This window comes from Syngnathus leptorhynchus, chromosome 14 (genome assembly GCF_054491065.1).
Source record: "Syngnathus leptorhynchus isolate UIUO chromosome 14, UIUO_Slep, whole genome shotgun sequence".
In the NCBI taxonomy this organism is placed as follows: domain Eukaryota; kingdom Metazoa; phylum Chordata; class Actinopteri; order Syngnathiformes; family Syngnathidae; genus Syngnathus; species Syngnathus leptorhynchus.
In genome coordinates this window covers 3358370-3381987 of record NC_141208.1, presented here as the reverse complement: position 1 = coordinate 3381987, position 23618 = coordinate 3358370, and the positions used below count along the sequence as shown (strand labels likewise).

The following is a 23618-nucleotide window of genomic DNA, read 5'->3' as shown; positions in this document are numbered from 1 at the left end:
ATAGTGAAAATATTTTCATTATTCCTTAAGCTGTTATACAAAGTAGATACAAATAACAGGACACTGGAGTTTTTCCACACAAGGTTTTAATGTGAATAAAGTCACAGAAATGCATGTCAAAACACTACATGAGGTAAAATAAGTGTTCCATGTTGCTGCTACAAATTGCAACGCAAGGATATTTCATTTATTACAGAAGAAGAGAAGACAAACATCTAAAATCAAAATAAAATACACATTTGTGTATAAAAATAAATAGATATAAATATACTATACTTCACTTAGTGTTAAAATCAAATTAATGAACAAGAAAAAAAGATTTCTTCAATTTGAGGTCTCATCTTTGAGTGAACTCCTGAAAAGTACTGCTAAGATTTTACTGCTTTAAAATGATTTTTAAAAAAACTAAAAGAAGAAATTTGTATAAAGTAGGTGAACTAAAGAAGCTGCTACACAAAGTGTATTTTACCTTTGCCGCAGTAACTTCGATAGAGAAAACCATCGGACGGCCGTCGGGGCGTTTATTTAGTGTCTAGTTTTCATTGAGGTACTTCTGGAGCTCCGATTCCAGAGCCACCATGGACAATCGGTCTTCCTCATCCTCCTCATCCGGAAGAGTGTCATCACCTTGATCTGGGAACAAATCACGTCTGCCATAACTTTGGGGAATTGGCTCGTGGCGCTGAAGTGAGCCTATTAAAAAAAAAGGAATGCAGAGAATTAGTCAAGTCCATTACATTATACCTAAAAGTGTAAATCGAACAAATCGAAAGTACTCACAATTGCTTTGAGCTGAAGGGAACACCTCCGTCCAGGTGTACTCGGACAGCGAAATGGACTGGCTGACCCAGGACCGCAGAAGCAGCTGGTCCAGGGTCATCCTTTGGGTGGGCTCATGGTGCAGCAGCCCATGTAACACATCGTTGAGTTCTGAAACATATACGACAGACTTATCAAATAAAATACCTGACACTATTTGTGTAAAGGTGCGCGTGGACGTTTTAGTTTACTCAGTTTAGTTCCATGCAAAAATTATTTGTATTTTGCCAAATTTCTTTTTTTGCCCCTTTGAAGCCAACAAAGGGCGAAATGATGGCGTTTGCATTTATTTCAACGGCACGAGTGGATTTGAGAAACGAGCGAATTACGTGCATGGCAGAAAAATTAAAAGGGATTTATGTAAATTACCTGAGGAGAGTGGAAAAGGGGGCTTAAGTTTGGCATCCAGAATCTCAGCCACTCCACAGAAGGGATTCTCGCTGAAGAGCAGCGTGTAGAGCAAAACCCCCAGAGACCACATCTCCAACTCGGGACCCTTATAGCTACACAAAAACAAGCATCGCTACACATTAACCACCCGCTCACAGGAACTGGGTTGTGTCAACATGAGAAGCCAGCAAACGCATTCATCACTTCATTCATGTCTAGCAAAGGTTTTAAATAATTTTACGATTGTTGTGTGCGTGTCATTAAAAAAGGCCAATCGTTAAAGTTTATAGCCCGTGAAAGAGTGGAAGCCGCGCTCTCGCAGAAATGCTTTCCGAGAGCCACGACAAACATAAGCCTCGCCATAAATGTACAATGTGGTGGTTACAAAACAAAAAAAAATGAAGACAATTCTTCAAAAATATATACGTACGGGTTCCCTCGAAGTACTTCTGGGGAGCAGTACTCCAGCGTGCCACAGAAAGTGTAAAAGAGCTTCCCTGGAGCCATCATTGCCGCTGAGCCAAAGTCGATGAGGCGAATGTGGAAACATTTGTCAATGATGATGTTCTCGTCTTTAATGTCTCGGTGGAGGATGTTCTTTGTCCTCAGGTAGAAGACGGCCGCCACCAACTGCCGAGTAAAAGACAAAATGTGCAGTTCAATAACTTGGCGTTATTGATGAGTCGCTCGTTCGCTCGCTCGCTACGGACTTGTCGAAAGATGTAGCTGGCCAAGGGCTCGTCCAGCCGTGGCTGCATGTCGATGAATTCAAAGAGGTCCAAACCGTCCCCGTGTTTCTCCATCACCATCTGGAAGTAACTGCCGTTCTCAAACACCTCCAGAACCTGGTGGCGCAAAAAAAAAAAAAACCACACACCAACACTGACAGAGCCGTTGAAAAGACCGACTTTCTCTCTTCTTCTCAATGCTCATTGTGTGTGGCGTGAAACCGGAGGCCGATGCGGTTACCTTGACGATGTTGTGGTGTTGCACTCGAGTCAGGATGGCGATCTCCTGGCTGACCCGACCCAACATGGGGTCATCGACCCAGCAGTCGTTCACGATCCGTGCCTTGCTGATGAACTTCACTACAGTCTGCAAATGCCAATAATCTATTTTTAGATCGCTATCACACGTTCAAGTGCATGAAATGGTGACTTGACTTTCCGTACAGGTATACTTTAGTACAAAGTGTGACCGTGTGGAAAATTCTTACTTCTTGTCCATCACAGCGCCTGATTGCCTTCCAGACAAAACCGAAGGCTCCTTTACCGACCGCTTTGATGGGCTTGTACTCTTCTTCAAACTGCCCGTCGCATGCCCGAGAGTGTTCCAGGTCCAGGGTGGAACGCAGAGCCTCACCGTGACACGCCTCTCCAATCCTCTGCAGCAAAAAAAAAATCATAAATAAATAAGTCCATCACTTTTGTTTGGTTTTCCTCCCAACTGACCTGTCCGAGACTGGCTGCTGATTTATCGAGGAGGCTATGCGACATTGACCAATGCTGGCCTGGCTTTCTCATCCACACGCAGAACATCTGCTTTCCATCGGCGAGGTCAGCTCTCACCACGTCACACTGCACCTCTGGGAGAGATTATGAACCATTAGGCGTTCACTGAATTGAGTCGAATGCAGACTTACCCACTCTTGTGCCATCTCTGTGGTAAGCAATTCCTTCAAATCGTCCCTCCGGTATCGGCGGGGCATCTGACTTGAGGGCACCCTCTTGCCTTTTCTGTTTCTTTGGTGTGGACGTGGCGGGATGGTCCTTTGTTGATGGAACCTCACTATTATTACCGTTCAAGCAGAATTCCTGGTCGCTTTCTTTGTGAACGCACGAGAGAGCGTGCCACTGATCTGGCCCAGCCTGGTTCTCCAACGGTTCTTCGGTGGGGAGATTCTTGGTCTCCTTATTGGCGTTGGCGGGGCCATCTTCCGGGTCTAACTCATAAGGAGAGGGTGTGCGTAGGAGGTCGTCTGTGTCACAAGATGTCATGGAGTGCTGGTTTTCCTCATTGGCCCCTTGGAGGCTGATCAGCACAGCACTGCTCAGATCCAAGTCGGCCAGCGCTCGGGTCACCAGGTCGCCGTTGCTGTTGATGTCCAGGAAACAACTCATATCTGCCCGGCATGGATCGGAGCCACCGTGGCCGGCAAGCTTTTCGCAAAAGCCGGACGAAGATCTAATAAACACGAGCAAGTCGATCACAATTAAAGAAAAAAAAAATATCTGAAGTGAATGTGAGATCCATACCTGCTCCCCATTGAAATGACTTCAAAGCTGGAGTCTTGCAGGACTGATGTACATGAGCGTTTGTCATTGGCCACACCAGGAGTCTTGACACCCTCATTTCCAAAAGCATGTCCGTTCAGAGTGGGAGTGCCTGAAGATGATGGGTGGGGGGGAAATTCATCCATAATTTGCTTTTTTTTTTTATTGTAGCGGTGATTAAAAGGAGCATAGCGGGATGTCAGCTAATACCGGCAATGATGTCATTTTCCAGGATCAGTTCTTTATGCTTAGCTTCTGGTTGCTCTTTGGAAACCATGCAGGTGGTGTCTCCCTCTGGATGCTCCACCCAGGCAAAGGTCTTCAGGAGAGCCTCAGTGGTATCACCCATCTCTGAAGAGCGGCTAGTTGCAGCAGCCACCTGGGCTGCCTGCTTCAACAGCTCTTCAGTGTCATTAGCACTGTAGAAAGAACAGATAACATCTTACATCACAGTAACTGTCATTCTCTACAGGTGACTTTTTTTTTTTTAACTCAAGGCTATAATAAATACAGTTGACTTGACTTTTGTCCACCAGATGGCGCAAGACCTCCAGTGCCCCATTGCTTTACAAGGCATGTTCAGTTTGCACTCCTATGCTGAATTACTGATCAAACCAAAATGTCTACAAAAATCACAACACACTGTTGTCTATTACTAACTAACAGAAAAAAAAAAAAAAAGTTCAAATGCAGACGACTTCACTAAATGACTGGTGTCCAATTGACTTACTTAAACATGCGTGTGGAAGAGACAGCAGGAGAAGTCAGCGTGGACAGAGCGCTTCCTCGTTTGTCAAGCCTGGTGCAGTTCCCGGTAAAGATTCGGCCTCTCCCAGTGGAGGATCTTCCTCGGCAGGCCTCCTGTACCATGGCCATGTCTCCAGCCACCAGCGAGGATGGGTCGATGACTGACGTCAACGGCACAATGAGTAAAACACACAAACATTGTTTTGTTAGTGGACCCAAAAAAAAAAAAAAAAAAAAACATTTGAGGGGGAAAAATAACTGAGTAGAACAGACAAAAGGGCTCTTAAGTGGGGATGTATGCGGACCACTTTGCCCACGCTTATATATTTTTGATAGCTAAAGGGATGTGTGCGTGACATTCTCACCAGATTTGACTGTACTTTTGACAGCCTCCGTTTGAGACTCCGGGTAGGGACTGATCTTCCTGACTGAGTCGGACATCCATCCATAGAAAGCGGGCATGAGGAAAGTGACACACTGTTGACGACAGAGCGAGCGCAGCGGTGACAAACGAGGCTTGACAAAAGATACCGCATCGGCTCTCATTGGCCAACCTTTCCTAGCAACTGGTTTTTGCTGTAGCCAAACAGACTGAGAGCCTGTTGATTGTGGATGCTGCAGATTGAGCCGTCAGTTTGCAGGAGGAGGAGGTTGCTCACTGGGGCAAAGGCCCAGATGGTTCCATTGTATTCCAGCGTGGGGCTGGGGGGAAGAACCCTGCCGTCTCCCTTGGTGCCTGTGTCAACTCCTAAAAAATAAACAACAGCAAGACAAGTCAAAACTTTCAAGGAGTGCACAAAATCAATGATTCGGAATATTATATGCATTCGATTTCTTCGACTACTTTTATTCCCATATCACCTCAAATGTTGATCATCATTACTTGAAAGTTGACTCAGTCTTTATGTCAGGGTAACGCAAATGCTTAAGCAAGCGCCACAAAGCGACGTGCACTGACAGTAAAAGATGATTGTGAACAATATACCAGACTGCTGACAATTTTCAGCTTGCAAGTCTTCCTCCTTGTATGCATCTTCTCTGCCAAGGCTGTGTGTAGAGCATGCGAGGCTCATCCCACTGCGTTGTTGCTGGGGTCTTGCGCACTGTACAGCCCCCTGAAGCTTTACACAGAGCGGCACTAATGCGCCCTCTCTACCTTTACCGCACACTCTCTGAACTCTCAGCGTCTATGGGGGAAGCGAGAAAGCAAAAAGACTGATCTAACATTCAAATGTGAGACACAGCTTTCCTTTGCAGTGTTTAAGTCAAGTGTGCTTACTTTGGGCAATGCCTGACAGTGCAGGGGGATTTGTAAAGAGGGGATTAGCTCCATAACAGAAAGTCCTTTTAAGTCTTCGGGATGGTGGTATCCATGGAGATGAGCAAATGCTGAGTCACAGGTAAGAATATTGCCCTGAAGGAGGATGAAACGAAAAAATAAATAAAATTAATAATATATATATATTTTTTTTAATCAGCGCAGTGGCAAATCTAATGCGGTTTGCCGCTGAGTGTATTACTAAACCAACGTATGGCAACAATATAGATATCGCCATTGCATGTTAAAAAAAATTGCTGACAATCAAATTCACTTACATCTTGAGAAAAAGTCAGAGAAGCGGAAATCCGTTCCACTTTCACCATCTTGACGAGGAGATGGTCTTCATTCTGTGACACTCGTTGGGTACACACCAACATTGGTATGGCGCCAGACATTGTCACAACATCAACCTGCGAGAAGAGCAAGACGATGATCAATTTCGCCATCAAAACAGATTTCAGGTATCATAATAATCATCAGCACACATAGAAGACGCTAAATGGGTCGGCAGTGGGGAACATACCACTTTCCCAGATACAGATGCCACACTGCCATCCATTAGCAGACAGTCCTCGGGCAATGCTTCTTCCAAGACTTGAGTGGTTTTCTTCAAAATGCACATCAAGTTTTTTCCATTCAACTCCTCCGGGGTGCACTCAAACAGGCTGTAAGCCTGTTCATTGGCTGATAAAATCTTGAAATAAATGAATAAATTAAGTCTTACAAATGTACTACAGCAGAACTTGGGGGTCACTGTGAGAACGGTACCTCTCTGCTTTTGTGATCTACAGTCAGAAGCACTTTGTCTGGATTGAGTGACAACGGCACGACATGCATCCCAAAATCTATAGCGGCAAGCTCGCCATAAAGGTTATCTTCTGTCTCTGGCATTGTTGAGGAGTGTGGTAAGGCGTCAAAAGATGTGTCCGAGTCAAAATGCACGCAGGACGATTGGGGCTTTTTAGCTGTTATTGAAGCACAAACGTCACAAAAATGTTACCAAAATGAAACATCAACATGAGCCAAGAGATACACTAAGAAATTAGGAGAATCAAATATTGGGAGTGAATTAATACAATTTCATGAAAGCATGACTCAGTTCTTCAACCAGCAAACATGACCTTGTTTACTAACCACGACTGATCAATTAACAGCAGCTAAGCTTCCAAAACGTCCCGTGTGGTGGGTGATCGCTTACCTGAGGACGAGCCGCAATAGTAACGTCGCTGCAATTCCAACATGTTTCTTATCTGTAGTGGTCTTTGGGCACAGGGGTAGGACCTGTTCAAGTCGAACTCGTTCTCCAGCAGGTCTGAGGAGAGATCGGGTACGACGCAAATAGTTGCTCCTTTTTCCACCAAGTGTCGTGTGGCTTCAAAACAGGACTGCGTGGCAAGCGACATTGTTGTTGTGGGTACTCCAGCTGCAATAAGGGACCCGAGAGAATTGAATGACTGAGAGAATTTCAATTTTGAAAATGAATAAATGTTTACGTTACTTACCTAATCAAATCAGATGCTCTTGAGGCATACAATGGACGCCGTGGTTTGTTGACGACAGTCGACAAGGAAACGCTAACTCCCCTGTTATTAGCTTTGCTAGGTTAGCATGCTGTCTATTAATCGCACTATAAAGTTGTGTTTCGGACGCAAAATACGGAACCAAAACAGCCACGGTCTTTTTTTTTAGACGTCGAAGCCACACGCGGGATATTTTTGAGTCAAAACATAATTTTCTTTAGTTCACTACAGATTTGTTTTCTTTTTCAATTTTTGTATCTCGCGGGCTTGACCACCATCTGGACAGATGAACTATACGGAAGTGTCTTGGAGCCAATCAAATGTCACGTTTTGAAACAGGAAACGCTTATTGGCTCAACTAAACCGAAACCCCGCCTTTGTTTTTATGTTGAACGCCCCACTGCCCATTAAACAATTCAGATTTATTGAATAAGCTTAAAAAAAAATAGATATCCGTTTAAAAAAGTCCTGTAAATAAATAAAAATCGAACATAAAAAAAATCTAGGGGTCAGATCAGTAGTTTCCATCATAAACTTAAAACAATTTTGTCTCTTTTTAAAAAGAAACAGCACAAGTTAGTTATAATCTCTTTATTTCTATGTACAACGTTGATGAACCACACCAAAAATACACATGAACAGAGCAAAACAAAGACTCATTTAGTAAAATGGCTTCTGGAAGAAACTGCTTGGAGCACAGCATGTGTGTAATGTGTGTTTTTATTAGCTAGGGCCTATATGGCTTTAAAAGCTCCCCTCTCCGGTTCATCATCTTGACAACCCTGACAAGAGTTGAAATAAAAACATGTCAAGGTAAACAATAGGACAGTAGTCTATTTTTGGAGGATGGTTCAAACTGTTTAAAACACTTTACAATCAGTAACAGCACAGTTGTTTTGGAAAATATATTAGATGAGCTCTTCTCAGTTCATCCTATACAGGAATAATTTATCGTACTGACACTTCAACTTGAGATGCAAAAAAAAAAAAAAAAAAAAAAAAGCAACGTAGCATCCAGTCTGCTGAGGCCAGGCTCAATTACACAGGTTACATGTTGCCAACACCTCCTAAACATTTAGCGAGGCAAAATTCTGTCTTAAAAAAAAAAAAAAGCAACTTAACATTAAGTTATTCACTGCACAGCAATGCTGCTGCTTGATTTTCTTCACATCATACAGAATTTATTGCTCCACTCTTGACTTTGTGCACATAGATTGGGAACAGAGGGTTAATTCAATAAATGACCACGTTGGATCTTCTCCGTCGCATCTGCCCGCTGCCATGGTTGTACGTAAGCATGCATTCTTTGCTGAGGATCTCATTTTATGACAACAAGTGGCTGAGGAACCAAGCAGAACATCTTACACATAGGGCCACACAAGCAAAGTTGGGCACTAGTTGTTGTGCCATGGCTGTATGTGTGATCTTTGATACACTTTTTTTTTTTGTGAGACTGTCAAGTTGTCCTAATGGTGGTAGTCTTTTTTGCTGTGTGGGCGATTCCCCAGTATGTGATCCACTTCTGAGGCGATGCCCGCTGTCATCTTTGGAATCACCTGGAGTTCACACAGCATTGCTTTAATATGTGATCAAACACTGACAACACTCGCCTGGAAAAATAATTTTCAATTGAATTGAATGGTTTTTGAATTTGAAAGATTCCAATGGAATTAATAGAGATTTTAAATGCTATTATTCAGTCAACCTGAATGGCTCCGAGATTCTCTGTTAACTGGTTTGGATTAGAGGATCCCAACAGTACTGAGCTCACACCTTCATTCCTCAGACACCACGCTGAAAAGGACAGATGGATCAACTTGATTCAATCATGCGAGGGAAATCAAAGCAGCGGGAGACACAAAGATTTCAAGGATTGCAATTTTGGAAACTAAAGTTGCAGTTTAGAGTTCTTAAAAGGAATGACATCTCAAGTAGGAAGTCTCACCGATAGCAAGTTGGGGTAACGTACAACCAAGCTTCTCCGCTATATGAGCCAACTCTTTCAGCTTGGCTTGCTGTTTTCTTCCATCCTCACTCATTATTTTCTCCCTTAACCACTGGTATGGCTTCAAAATGAGAGAAAAAAAAAAAAAATTAGGATCACGCACACTAAACTGCATTAGATGTTCAAACTGTACCTTCATGGAGGCCCTGGAGGACTCGGGCACCCCATTGTCATATTTGCCAGTGATGATGCCGCAGGCCAAAGGGGACCATGAGACCACACCTACACCTGTGATGAAACAATAAATGGATCGAGGTGAAAAATATGGATTTCAAGGGAAGCCCGGGTAGAGAAGATAATAAAAGTCAAATCTACCGATTTTATGGTAGAGCTCCGGCAGCTGCGTTTCCACTTTTTCCCTCTGGAAAAAATGATACTCAGCCTGTTCACAGACTGGTGGAATAAGATTGAATTGCCTGGCCACTGAGTAGGCCTCCTAAATAAAACACAAAGGAACTGAATAGTTACAAATGAATCCCATGCATGGGTGCTACATTACACAAAAATTTGCACCAAAGAACTCACCATGATCTCCATAGCAGACCACCGTGATGTTCCCCAGTACATGGACATGCCCTGGTTGATCACATGACTCATGGCTCTCACGATCTCTACACGGACATGTAAAAGGGACAATTATGTTCAATATAAATAGTTTCTTTATTGTGCGCACAAAGTAACTATTTAGTGAAGACAACAAAAGAGCCAAGGGGAGTTAAATATATATGATATTGCTTTTGTCTCTAATCGACCTTTAAATGCACTAATAAACCATCTGCCATGGTGGCAATTGGATGCAAGAACTGAAAATCGGTATGAGAAGAGAACACAGCAGGGTATGATTAAAAAAAAAAAAAAAAAAAAGTGGTTCTTTTTCTTTTCATCAGAAGTTCTCCCTCTGGGCCATCATGTGCCTCAGCGAGCGACAACGATTCTATCTTCAATGTGTGCGTGCCAGTCTGTGTGTGTGGGTGAAACAGGTGGGAGGACGAATAACAGCTCCCAAAACATGGGGAGTGATAGAAGAGGAAAATTATAAAACCTGTTCATCAAATATCCTTTCTACGCAAACTAAAAAAATGTAACTTGGATCACAATTATTTCTAGCAATCCCTCCAACAGGTTCACAATGATGCCTCCAACAACAGATGTCCTTGTAGCTTTTAGGTGAGATATCCAGCAGTCACCATCACACGAGAACATCGTGGGTGATATTTTGAATAAGTGACAACCGCATTAAGGACTCAAAGTGATGATACAAACCTTTTCAAAAAAGTAGCTTGATATTTTTGAAAAAATAAGACGCAATACTTTATTTATTGTATGTGTAGTAAAAGTATACACACCCCTAATTGCCATTGTACAGTATCTCTTTATTTATAGGATATATTAATTACCTTTAAGTGTAGTCAAGATTATTTCCAAGAATGTTTCTTTATTGTCCCTAATCAAAATAATAATAATAATAAGAACAATTGGGGGGGAGGGGAATGACTGGCAATGAGAATATGAAATGCGAAAAAGATGCCAGCGATGAATAATTATGGCGTATCTAGAGTACATTTAAAGTCTGAAAATCCATGATGACTAATTTAAAAATCCTGGAGCACTCCAAAGATGTGTGATTAGTCGTGACGCAAAATAGTCCTTGAATACGTACGTCTATTGTAATAGATTTGATGAAAGAAAGGAATCCCCGGCGAAATCTCAGGGCGGAGCGGATTGATTTGCGAATGCAGATGATTTATAATGGGTTTTATTCATTACTTGCCACAAACCAGTCTCCTCATCTGCCTCTCTCTGGCATAATGTCACATTAAGTTAATTGAATGAGTTCAAAGGGCTGGCACTTTGGTCTGCCAAATGAAAATGATGAGGAGTCTGACTGCAGGCTAGACAGTCTATTAAAACAACAGAATAAGATGGACATTGATGCATGCTTTTTATTTTCATTCTCCCTCAGGTGCTGTCTCATCAATGATACCGTAACGATACTACTTTATGTTTTCTTGGTTGACAAAATGATTGAAAAGCCACTTTTTAAAAAGCGCTTTTATACGATGCTATTACTCACGGCGAAAGGTACAACTAAAAAGTGCCTTAAAAAAAAAGATGTCAAGCTAGATGGAGTCTGTCAAGCTTGTTGGATCAGGGCAGTGATTGTCTTTGTTGTCTTGAAAGCTAGCTCAAGGATCAAGCAAGGGTAAAGAACAAAAAAAAAAAAAACAAAAAAAAAGAGTGATGAGTGAACCAGAGAGGAAAGGCAACGATTGTAACAAAGAAAGACTTTGCCCCCATTACATCACTTTTTGCTGCCTTGAGGAACATGACTTGCCTGGCACAGAGTCAGGGACACTCAAAGTCACAGAAGCAAATACAAACTGCACCTTTGCAAAGCCTGACAAAATGATCTTTAACACAAAGTGCCACAAGATGGCGCCAAAGGAATCGATTTATATTAGACAGTGCTCTGGCCTGAGCACATGAACAATGCAACAGGTGAGTTTTGCAACAAATAATGCAGAATGGATACCAATATTTATGAGGTAAAGCAAATGAAGCGATACAAGGTGGTAGAATGGTGAAGGCACCACCGAGCGTTGGAGGAATACAACGCTTGGGAGTCTGACCCAAAAATACACCAGCTTCCCCCCAAGGGGACCAGATAATCCTGCTTCTGAAGAACAGGGAGGGCTCGGAGACCCTGTGGAAAGTGCTGATCCCACCGAGACAGAAAGAGAGTGACACCCGTAGGCAAAAATAGAGGACGAGAGTCAAAGCGAAATTGTCCGATTAGTGGATGTGTGACAGAGATAGCGATGCGCCACGCAAATGCTAATCCTGTCAGGCCACAGATCTGGTGAGGCCCTTCCACTATTTTCTCACCTTCTCAAGTTGCAGGACAATGCGCATTGTCCCCCCCCGCCCTGAGCTTCGACCAATTGCCGAGTGAACTCACTCTAACCCAGCGAGCACCTACCCTCCATGGGGGTGTTGTTGTCTGGTCGGTTGGCAAAAACCACATCCACGTACTCTAGTTGCATCCTCTGAAGAGAACCCTTTAAACCTGGAGGGAGAAAACAAACATAGTGAAGATATATTTTCATATCAATTAGTGTTGAATTGACTCAATTTTATTTTTGTCAAGTGGTTGCAGAAAATAAAATCATCTGGATGCAGATACAATTTATGAGTAGATTAACTACACAAATTCAATTGTTTACTTTTTATGTCAAATATCGTATTTGTATAAAATGGAAAACTTCAATAAACAATATTTGTATCAAATGGTGTTTTGAATGAAACAGCAAAATTTGGGTGGCCCCAAATTTTTTGACTGCAATACATATGTATGGGGGAAAAAAAAATCTGTAATTGTTCAAATAAAAGCTTCACTAATATTCTTTATTCCTAAATAAAGCACAGCAGGATAGACTATAGAAGATGTCAGGAGACTATTCTACATATGTCCCATTTCACACGCAAACAAGAACAGATGGAAGATGAAAAGCTGTCACAAATGAGGGCAGTAAATTAATAGATAGTCACGGTGAACGGCATCTGCAGTTTCCACCGTTTGAGCGTGTGAGGCAGATTAGTGCCGCGGGCTTCCTTGGCAGTCACTAATCCCAATGGAGATTTCACTGTCACTCTCCATTGTACATTCCCCAAATCTGAAACACCCAAAACATGAATCCTAATCTGAGCCTGCACCATCACAGTGAGCACCATCCTCAGTTTAGTAGATTATTTCAAGTAGCTGTGAAGGGGATTCTATTTTTGGACCACCATGTTGAACAACAAAGATTCTGGTGTCTCCTATGAATAATAGATTTGCATTCCACGAAAGTGTCTTTTGAAAAGATGACCTAGTCAAGGAATCATTGACTCCTTTGGGCTAAATTTCAGAGAGGATGCCAAGATAAGACTCATCTACTCGGCTACTCATTACAAGCATTGAGTCACAGGGCGAAACTCAATTTGGTGCTTAATTGATCAACCACCAAAGGCCCAAGGCAGCTTTAGTCAACATGCGGCCCGGGGGCTGTTTGTGGCTCCTGACCACACCTTGAGTGGCCCCCTGGTAAAATAAATAAATAAATAAATAAATAAATAAATAAATAAAATTTAATTAAATACATATTTTTCACCAGAGCCAAAAAAAACAACAACCCCACAGCTAAACATATATTGTACATTTCCCAAGACAATATTTTCTGGTTCATAAAGAACCATCCAAATTTAGGAGGTCAGTACCAATTATTTTTTGTTATGCACTCCTCCCAGGAAGAAAATATTTCTCGCCCATCCCTAAATCTCCTCAGTGACAATAAATAGTATCATTTGTGCACCTCTGCATAATATCATAATGAACATGTTCCTTGGGGTCCTTGCTGCTTTAAAATACCTAGATTATGAACATCCTGCGTACCCGTGCTTTGTACACAGAAACTCTCACTTGTTTGAAGGAGAAAGTTGGAGTAGCTGCTGTGAATGCTAATCACGGGAGTCAGAGCTGAGTCACTGCGAGAGGTGCAATGCGCAGTGGGCTGGAAGGCATGTTAGGAGAAGGATTGGGAATGTATGTGAAAGTGAAGTTGAAAACATTGCAATCATGGGTTAATGAGTACCAGGGGAACAAAATAGTCCATCACACCCTGAAGTTATGTCAGATGTATTGAATTGAAAATGCCTCCACTTAGCCAGACACTTCATTTTTCACCTGCACACATTTTATGTGGCCCAATAAAAGAAATGTATCAGCAGATTTACATTTGTAGAAACATAATGAGACGGGCATTTTTACGATATCTTTTAGTGCCAAGTAACTTTCTGAGACAGGTTTTTTTGCACACATTTCAAATTCGCCTATTTTTCGAGTATATCCGAATTTCAAACTCATAATAATAATATATGTAATATCTATTCATGTCCAATCAACTTTTTATTTACAAACTAATAGTAATAATTTAGATTTTTTTTAAAAAATGCACTTCCCCCACAAATTGAACTGCAGAAATTCCTCAAATTAATGAATAATCAATTTATCAAGCATCGCTTCATCACACTGTTTTCACTCAGACAGATGTTGCAGACATTGTTTCCTATAAATACCTCGGAACAGACAGGACACCACATCGGGGGGCGGGGGGGACTTGTACAAGTGTTCAGAAAGACAGATGAGGTGAGTTAGGCAGATAAAAAGAAGAAAATAAGGAAAGGCCAACGGGGATCGGAGTAATGGGGTGTCGTGAAGGACAAATCAAGAGGAGAGAACATCTGTCACCTTCAATGATATGTTTTCTGTTGAGGCCTCTCTCTGTCTCAGCCCTAGAAAATAAGGCAAAGAAATACATCAGTGGACATCAAAAGTCTACACACCCTTGTTTTTTGCAGAGGAACTAAGATGATTCATTTCAAAAATATTATGTTATGGTCCAAAGAAGCACAGTTTGAACTTTTTTTTTTTTTTGCTAAAGGATATTTGGAGCAAACATAACTTAAGTGAAGCATGGTAGTGCCTTGTTCATGCTTCGGGGCTGTTGTGGGCTCTTGGAAAAACTGTAATGAATTATGAACAGTTTGAAACAGCAGTCAATGCCAGCAAAAATCCTCGAGGCTTCTGATAGTAAAAAATAAATGTGAAGAAAAGTTGAGGTTATAGGAAAAAAAAGTTGCTGATTTCTCTTAATATTATGTCACAAAAATTGTCATTTGAACAGGGGTGTGTAGACTTTTTATATTCTCCATCAATAAAATAATAAAGCAGAAGAAAGCCGACAAACGTGGAGAAAGAAAAACACAAGTTTAATAAGTCAACCTTAAGACAAAGCGCCTGTCATCCTAAACTGCAGTGTTGATTTTACGGCGACATTGAGAACAACATTAGCATTCCAACTTGCTTTTCGCTGTAATTGAAATTCGATATGCACATTCAATTTCCGTATGCAGCTAGTCTGAAGGGAAAACCTAAATGCTTCTCTATCCTATATATTTCTTTCTCTGCAGTCTATTGGAGAGCTTTATACCTTCTATAAGTGCTTATTATTACCATTTATTTTTCTTTTAGTTAGCATTGGGTAATAACTGTGTAGTCCAAGCATAATATGTCATGATAATTGCAAGCATCCGTGGCTCATTTAACTTTTCAACGCAAGAGTTCAATAAAAAAAAAATAAAAAAAATCTATATAGAGTACAACGGGTGTTAAGTGGCTCATTTTTAAATATATTCCACAGCGGAGCCTTGAGGTATTTTACGAGTTTAATTTGTTAATTCTTCCAGGTCATCCTCTCATGAAGCTGTTAACCATTCTTTACAGAAGATAAAGAATATATGCAATCAATTGTTCGCCCATATATGGCATTTGCAATTATTTCTTCGACTTTCATGAGTTATGCGGCTTGATTAAACAAATAATTATTTTGTTTCTCCAACTTCAATTAGGAATGTCAATAAACAGTTTGAAGCCTCATTGTTAGCGTCCAGCTGCTTGTTGGGAAGTGAGTTAAAATCATTGGCAGCAGCCTATATCCAAAAATTCCTTCTCCGGGTTATTTATATCTCAAGGTGCCGCCGTGCTATTATCTTTAATTTGACCGACCCACTTGCTGCAGTTGTATCGTGTGATGACCTGCCTTAGATAATGTGATGGAAAGACAAAAATTGGGACAAATACAGGTTGCAGCAAAAGTAAACAAGACAAACAATAAAAAGAAGTGAGGACAATTTGTGTTACCTGTGGATTTAAAAAAAAACAACAAAAACATTTTGCCGTCATGCACACACACACACTTCCACACACTTACTTTCCTCCCCAGTAGAGTTTTGTGGTGATCACCAGACTGGATCGCCTAAGGGAAGACAAACACTTTTGAAACGAACATATTAGAGGTTATAAAAAGAGATGAAATAAAATGTAACAATTATAAAAGCAAAAAAAAATTGAGGAATGAGTGACACAACACAATATTTGTTCAACGTGTAATTCATCCTTTTGGATTAAAACCTCATGTTCTCTAACGAGGCATTGGAATGAGTAACAAAGATGACGAATGGGAACTTGGCAGAATGTGAACGCAATTCCTAGCTGTGTCAAAGAAAGGCCAGATTGCAATAGCAAACAAGTCATGTAAACAAGCCATTCCACGCAGACATTAATTTACAAAATGCCTACGACACCACGGCATATACATTACCTCCAGCATTTTTTCCTGATGATGTTTCCCAAGATTATCTCTGCTCTGTAAACAAACCAAAACACCACGGGGCACAAAAGATCGAAAGGATGATTAGATCCAAGCCATTTATTTGCGCGCTCGATTCTCATCTAATATCGAGAGTGCAAACTACCTACATATATAACATCAAAATCACAATATTATTTCTGCTCATTATTTACAGAGTCAGTAAAAAAAAGTATAATATTAGGAATGCATCGCTAAATCGTGGCGAAAAAAAAAAACAATCACTCACTTCCCACCCGAATACACCTCTGCAGTGTCAAACAGGTTGACCCCGCTCTCATACGCAATGGTCATCAGCTGCTCGGCCACCTGACACACACAACCATGGGTTCCCCCTTTGTGAACTTGAATACACTTTAATAAAAGATATTTCAAAACCACCCACTCGGCTAGAAACTTCAAAAAGACGGGGCCGTAAAATTCCCTCGGGAATTGAACTAATCATCGAGTCTGTAGGCAGCATGCTGATTACGTTTGCCCTTCGGATGAGTTCAACTCAATAGACGGCATTTATGCATAATTCATATTTTCAAGTTTTGTCCATCGCTTTATGGAGCTTTAGAGTACAATCTCTATCCATTGGAAAAGTCCTCAGTTCAATAAAGTTCACAAAAGCAAGAGGCATCCATTCACGTCTTTGGTGTTTTGTCAATGAAGTCATTTTACAAATGTGCCAAATGGGGGACATGTGATTAGGTTTCACAAGAACTCAGTCGCTACACTTGGGTGGCGTAATGAATGAGTCAGAACATCTGCTGGTGGCTTATAGGTAATTGCTGAACTTGAAACGGTGTCTTACCTCGTCTGAGATCTGACCGCCGAATGTCACCCACGTACCTGTTGAGCCACACGGCAATGTCAGAAAATGCTCAAACCATGGGAACCAAATGTTTCATCTGCTGGGCTTTACAGCATGTCTTAGAATGTCATATTTATTTTTAGACTTGACTGAAGGAAAAAAAAAAAATCTGCATAAATTAACGGCATGCTGGCTTTGAGGTCAACTCCGTTTATTCATCAGAAGGAAAATCGAGCATGTATGTTTTATGATATCGATGATAGGATTTTTTTTTTGCACATATTCAGCTAACCCGGTATTTGTATTTATTGCTTTTCATGGTTATTATCATTTTGCTTGTCAGAAAAGAATTCCTTAGTTCATCTATCAAGTTATATTTAAAGTTCAGAAATGTTTATGTTTTAAAATCAATTAATTGTGTTTATTGATCATAATTTCAATAGCAGTCAAAATAATTTTGATGAATAAAATCATGGGCCAATCCTACAAGTCAAAACAAATACATTGGCTCAAAAAAAAAAAAAAAACGTAATCAAACTACCACTGTAAATATTTGATTTCTTGAGGAGATGGAGTTTCTATTTTAAATCATGTCACATCTTTTGGGAATACTACAAAAGTGCTCCACTGTTTTGGTGTGCTGTGGCCACATTCCTTTAAATATCACTGCACAATATGATGAAAAAAAATCTCATTTTTGGAATTTTTGCCAAAAATTGTCCCTCTGGGTCAATGGTACTGGAAAACATGCGAGCATTTCATTGCTGCTCTGCTGCCTTTTTGGCGCCTTGGCACATACATGCTGCATTGTAGCGTTTGCACACACATATATATACAATAAATGTTTGATGAGCAATAATTGTGCACCACTATCCATCAAATATTAAAAAGAAAATAACAGCTTGGGAACACATTTACATTGTCTTACATTTAATACGTATGAATGATGCATGAGATAAGATACAAGGAATTCTGTTCCTGTGCCTTGTTCTCCCTTAAGTCAAATTTGCACTTGACTGCTCGTGAAATCATTACATGTGCACTCTAACGCTAATGAAATGTACTCACCCAGGCCCAAACAGGACACACGCAAACCAGATTTCCCAAGATTCCTGCAGAGGGAAAACAGAATATGACTAATGTCACTTGTGTTTGGTGCTCCGGGATGCTACTTGTTCGCATGTGACAGCACTGATTGGGTCATGTCATTATCACAGTCTGGCTTGACTTCCGAGTTGAATCAGCTTCACTTCTAGTTCAGAGCTTCCTGTTATTGTTGAGGAAGATGAGCTGAGCGTTTTTCATCAGAGTGAATGAACAGCACGAGAATGCAAAAATCGAGATGGACTTGTTTTTGCACACTCATCAAAGCTGAATCTAAAGGAATAAATATTTACCATTTTTAATCAATTGGATTTTTCAATTTCATTTTCAATATTTTAAAAAAATCCTCATTTTGGAATTGTACTGTGAAAATGTGTAAATTCTAATATCTCATAAATGAATCATTCAATAAATGTAGTCATAGTAGTCAAAGGAGGTAAATATGTCAAATATCTTTCACATTTGGGAATTTTCTTGTGGAATGTTCGAAGCAGTAAATTGCAATTTGTGGACCTAGAGCAATGCCATGAATGATAATGATGAATGATAAAACCTAAGCACATTTGGAGGACAACTTGACTGTGCAAACTTAAGACATCAACAACTTTTCAAGCTAATGACTGCGCCTCAGTCTCTCGTGGTTGGATGATGCCCCAAAGAAGCCTTGAAGAAAGATGACAAATGAGTCACTTGAAGACGCCCACTCGCACAAAACCTGTCACCGCTTATGAGCATCCCGCCAGCCAGCCGCTATCCAGTATGCGGCTTCTATTCCGACATAATTCCATTCCAACGTCGACATCGAGCTAATAAATCAACATCTGGCTTAGTTATTGCTCTTAAATCTTCAGAATAATTGCCTCCTACTGTATAATGTTTTTGCAAAAAAAAAAAAAATGTTCTCATCAGTTTCCTTATTCAAATCAATAATTACCTTTTTGCCAGGTAAATAAATATCCCCCCTGTGCTCCTGGGGGAGATCATTGCAGACAAAACAAACCCACACAAGTCAACACTGATGGGCAGAAAGAAGGATTAGCCAACACCCGCCTTTTCTCTTCCCACTCGTTTCCCTAACGGGCGCCACAAACCAGCGGGGGAGAAAGATCTCTTTAATGGCAACAGTGTGGAGCCATTTGAAATGAATAGATAATCAACCTAACAAACCAGTTGGGAGAAAAAGGAAACAAGGCAGATACAAGCAACAGACTCGTGGGGGTTGTAAATGGCAACCTGGAGTGGATTGGATATGACAAAGAATGGCAAACAGAGAATGACAGGCGGCTGCCTACAGGCTGCTGCACAGTGCGCATGCTTGAAATGTGACAGCATTCTTTGTGTTCACTTCCAAAACTGCAACAATTGGAAGTTAATTAAAACATTTTGTGTCCTCTGAAAAGAACTCAGCCCACCTCTTGTGGAAATGTCTAAATTGCGTCCAAAATGAGAATATTTTGTGGAACTACTATTATTTTTCAGCGCTTTTGGTGACATCATAGACTCCATGGTGAATTACAGAGACCTTGTGATTTCTCTGCTTTTTGGCTAAGGGTGCCCTCAATAGGGTTTAGGTCTGAAGAAGAAAGGCATTGACGGATCATTTCGTAATCCAAATCATTCAAGTTGTTGACTGTGTGATTTTGTAGTCATCTTGCTTCAACATTTTCTTCCAAAGACGATAAAATGATGTGTGTGGGAAAAGCTACGAAGCTCTCCACAGTGAGTAGCCCCGCATTTCAGAGCTGGTGGCCTGTGGGTTGATTCTCTATTGAAGAACATGTGGGCAGATCTGAAGTGCTTTATTCACTGTGTTGTGAATTTCAGTTTCAGCCCCCCCCCCACCTACCTTCACGCAGAAAGTATGTCAGAACATCCCCCTAATGTGTATATACATTTAATATTATTGAATGGATGAGCAACAGATAATAAATTCCCACCAACAAAATGTGCACAAGTCCAAATCGTTATATTTTCAATGTTTTGTATCTTTTTCTCGGTTTCCAATTATCTTTATAATTACAGTCTGTTTTCGACAAGAAAGGGTGAGTAGACTCAAAAGCCATCACGCTCGAGTAAACCAATCGGTGTTTTGATTAGAATGCAAAATGTGTTGAAAGTGTTGGCTAATTTAACTGAGAGCAAGGACATCTCTGTATTAGGAGGCTCACATAAGGCTCACATAAACGCAGCTCAAATGCTCAGTGTTCTAGCTCCAGTTACAGAAATAAATAAATAAATGAATAAATAAATAAATAAATAAATAAACAAATAAATAAATACATGTTTTTTTCAATAATATTTTTTTTAATTGATATGATTTTATAAATAAATAAATAAATAAATAAATAAATAATTTATTTATTTATGTATTTATGTATGTATTTATTTATTTATTATTCATTTATGTATCTATTTATTTTTTGATTCATCTACTTATTTTTTATGCCCTTTCCATAATATTTTATGATGCCACAATATGGCACCAAAGGAAAGTAGTAATCAATTTCAAGGCAGTATGTTGAAGTGATCCATCTTGACTGATTGACAAGTTTTTTTATTTTGCGGAGGAGCTCAGTTTAGCCTGGGTTCTCTCCTCCGTCATGTTTGTGCCAGTTTTTAACTTTGTGTACTCTCCCATGAGTAAGTAAAGGTCAAACTGCCACGGAAGGTTTGCTCGTGAAGGACCCTGCAGTTAGAGATGCACTATTTTAGGGTCGCCATGACAACCTAAAACGCTGCAGGTGGTTGCATTATTAGTTTATGCTCGGCATCTTCTTTTGCTTTGACTTCCTACGCCTTCGGATGCTCCCGCTGTGTCTCACACATCCAGTGCAAGTACATTATTGGCTTATGTATTGAAGGCAGCATGTCAATACCAACAAAACACTTACAAGGGCGTCTGTCAGGGAAAATATTCTTGGAAATGGAACCTTTTTTTTGCTTTTCAGGTATAGAGAAGAGAACAATTTTCTGATACAGTTTGCACCTTTGAGAGGCGGAGCCAAATAGGTGACATTTGATGTGCTCACATTTCGCTCTACTGTTGCACCCTCATGTTTGTTTTAACTACTGGAAATGTTTTGGGAAAATGGATTTAATGGAAAGGTTTGACGATCATTCAGTTAGCATTAGAACAAAATACCGTGCTTTCTAAAGATGGCACCAAAATGACAGGGGCCCTAAAGTTGACCCCTGTGGAACACTCCATGTAACAATATGGCAGAGTGGGATTACACCAAAAATCCTGTCGACCAAACAGGCCTTTGACAAAAAAAACTCTGGCCCAGTCGAGCATAATTGGTCTCAACAGAACGAATTGGCTGCAGTTCCCATGTCGTTATGGAAACGAGATGAGATTGAGTGAGAAGCAGACGCTTATCACACATTTTGTTATCTTCTGCTAATTGCTTCTTTTTCATCAACTGGTTCCCAATTTTCTTTTTTTTCTGGCCGTTCTCTTTCGTCATTGTTTGGCGTCAAACTACAATCCCCGACCTCTCACTAGGCCCAAAAGCCAAAGCCATGTTCCAAGTTGAGAGCCCACTCATTGAGAGAAGTGTTATTGACTCGGCCCACTTCGGCACTATTACACTTAGCGTTATATTATTACGTAAATCATCTGCTCAATCAGTTGTAAGTGTGGACGAATGTGCGGATAAAACAAATGGATCATTTTCTTCACATTCAGTTGGTAAAAGAAAAAAAAAAAGATACAAATCTGCTCAAGGATCATCCTCTTCTTGTTCCTCAGACAACGTGGCAGCTCACCCACACCCTCCCACTGAACGCCTGGCGCTCATCTCCATATTCATCTCATCTTTGCCACATTGTCTCGTGTTCTCACTCATTCCACAGTTTTCGATAGCGAGAACAAAAAAGCTTACCGGTATTTCATGCCGGTGAGTTTGGCGGTGGACTCCTTGAGATTGTGATGGTAGCGATGGGTGAAGGAACCCAGGCTACGAGCTATCAGGGCCACGGTTCGAAAGCGGGCTCGGGCTTGGCTGGTGGTGTTGGGACTGGTGGTGTTCTGTTTGCTGTGCTCGCCGTTGCGTGGGGCCTTCAGCCCATGGTCTGTGCACGCGAAAGACACCTGCATGGCTGTGGTCACCGACAAACGCCGCGGCCACCAGAGCTGCTCCGACGCCGGGCTAGCTGTTCCTTTTTATGATGATGTGAAGCTGAACGTCTGGGCCAGCTTTGCTCACAGTTGTGGAATCTCATATGGAGGTCACAGGCAGGGGAATGAAGTAGCCTGATGTGAGGCGTGGAGAACTTAAGATGATGGAACAGCCATCCCGTCCTGACTGGAGGACATATGAGATCCTGCAAAATGCTGACTCCACCTAAAATGTGAGGAAAGATGAAATGTTATGTTTATCCCTGAAAAGTTACAAGAACTATTCCTCCTCCTATTTCTGTCTCCCACAACACAAATAGAGTAACACTACATTGCCAAGCATCTAAACGTAGCAACAAGCTCTCCTGCTGGAAAACTCCAACATTCTTCCACACACAAAACCTGAACATTGCAAAAAAAAAAAATTCAAATCCTTACACGCAGCGAGTTGTCATGAACGGCTCTCGGATGACACCGCCGAGTCCACCTTTGAGGTCTCGTCAGACCCGATAAGCCGCAACCAGCTGGGTCCAGTCCCAGAAGTCCCCCGCAAGGGGTTCAGCAACCCCGGGGTGGAAACGAAAGCGCTGGGCTTGATGATGAAAGCAGCCTGGAATAATGGAAGATAAGCGGAGAGGAAGAAGAGGAGAAACTAAGACGCATGGCAGCTCACTCGAGCCAGAAGACGGACACGGCGACGAGGCGAAGAGCAGCGTGCGGCGAGTGTAAAGAGTCTGAGGGAGAGAGTCTGACTAGAAGAACTGCGGTGTTTTGCTCTGTGATGCCACACAATCCGAGAGAGAGAGAAAGAGAGAGAGAGGAAGGGGAGGAGGTGTAAGTAAAACAGAGTTGATGGATTTTTATTGATGGGAAAACCCTAACTTCTCCCGTATGGAATAACCTACATGCTCATTCGCTAAAACAATCCGAGGCCAAATCTGTCATCACGGCACATGACCTCTTCACATTAGCCTCCCATCTGTGCCCCATTGCGCAAATGATCTTTTCTCACTGAAAAAGTACCAATCAAAAGAGACACGGGCAGATGGGGAGTCCACGTCGTGGCGCGGGGAAATAAAGCACCGTGAAGTGAGCAGTTGACGAAGGCGTCTTTACTTTCCTTCCCCCCCACTGAGCTGTAATGTGACAATGCAGGATTTCATGCTTCATTCAACACTCGTATATCTCCGGGCCAATGCAGTTTATTTATATCCTCTCGCTTGTGTTTGATGATGGCAAACGCTTGTGTATCTAAAAAAAAAAAATAAAGACA

At 41.2% G+C, this 23618-nt stretch overlaps 2 protein-coding genes across 2 annotated transcripts; both read right to left on the bottom strand.

Moving 5' to 3' along the window:
- Window positions 1-69: 69 nt before the first annotated feature.
- pask (PAS domain containing serine/threonine kinase) lies at window positions 70-7391 on the bottom strand. The gene is made up of 21 exons (XM_085930899.1): window positions 7053-7391; window positions 6749-6973; window positions 6319-6515; window positions 6074-6244; window positions 5826-5960; window positions 5509-5643; window positions 5215-5416; window positions 4784-4977; window positions 4595-4706; window positions 4213-4390; window positions 3693-3901; window positions 3465-3594; window positions 2852-3393; window positions 2661-2794; window positions 2426-2593; window positions 2179-2304; window positions 1920-2054; window positions 1640-1839; window positions 1189-1322; window positions 781-930; window positions 70-693 (listed from the first exon to the last, which is right to left on the bottom strand). The coding sequence occupies exons 2-21, from the start codon at window positions 6951-6953 to the stop codon at window positions 533-535; spliced, it is 3618 nt and encodes a 1205-aa protein (XP_085787025.1). The 5' UTR covers window positions 6954-6973; window positions 7053-7391; the 3' UTR covers window positions 70-532.
- An 872-nt stretch (window positions 7392-8263) lies between these two features.
- Window positions 8264-22324, bottom strand: kcnab1b (potassium voltage-gated channel subfamily A regulatory beta subunit 1b). The gene is made up of 14 exons (XM_085929871.1): window positions 22110-22324; window positions 18190-18233; window positions 17122-17159; window positions 16552-16631; window positions 16275-16319; window positions 15885-15929; window positions 14363-14406; window positions 12056-12142; window positions 9601-9686; window positions 9391-9511; window positions 9209-9303; window positions 9016-9136; window positions 8776-8864; window positions 8264-8626 (listed from the first exon to the last, which is right to left on the bottom strand). Exons 1-14 carry the CDS (start codon window positions 22322-22324, stop codon window positions 8537-8539), a joined length of 1200 nt encoding a protein of 399 aa, XP_085785997.1. The 3' UTR covers window positions 8264-8536.
- Window positions 22325-23618: the final 1294 nt, after the last annotated feature.

Excerpts from the sequence above, each read along its gene's own strand:
- pask (XM_085930899.1), bottom strand. The coding sequence starts at position 6,953 with ATGTCGCTTGCCACGCAGTCCTGTTTTGAAGCCACACGACACTTGGTG. Across the intron at positions 4,978-5,214 it reads TGAAAATTGTCAGCAGTCTG|GAGTTGACACAGGCACCAAG; the intron begins GTATATTGTTCA and ends TTTATTTTTTAG. Across the intron at positions 3,595-3,692 it reads GGAAAATGACATCATTGCCG|GCACTCCCACTCTGAACGGA; the intron begins GTATTAGCTGAC and ends CATCATCTTCAG.
- kcnab1b (XM_085929871.1), bottom strand. The coding sequence starts at position 22,324 with ATGCAGGTGTCTTTCGCGTGCACAGACCATGGGCTGAAGGCCCCACGC. Across the intron at positions 18,234-22,109 it reads CTCACCGGCATGAAATACCG|GAATCTTGGGAAATCTGGTT; the intron begins GTAAGCTTTTTT and ends TTCCCTCTGCAG. Across the intron at positions 17,160-18,189 it reads TGTGTCCTGTTTGGGCCTGG|GTACGTGGGTGACATTCGGC; the intron begins GTGAGTACATTT and ends GTGGCTCAACAG.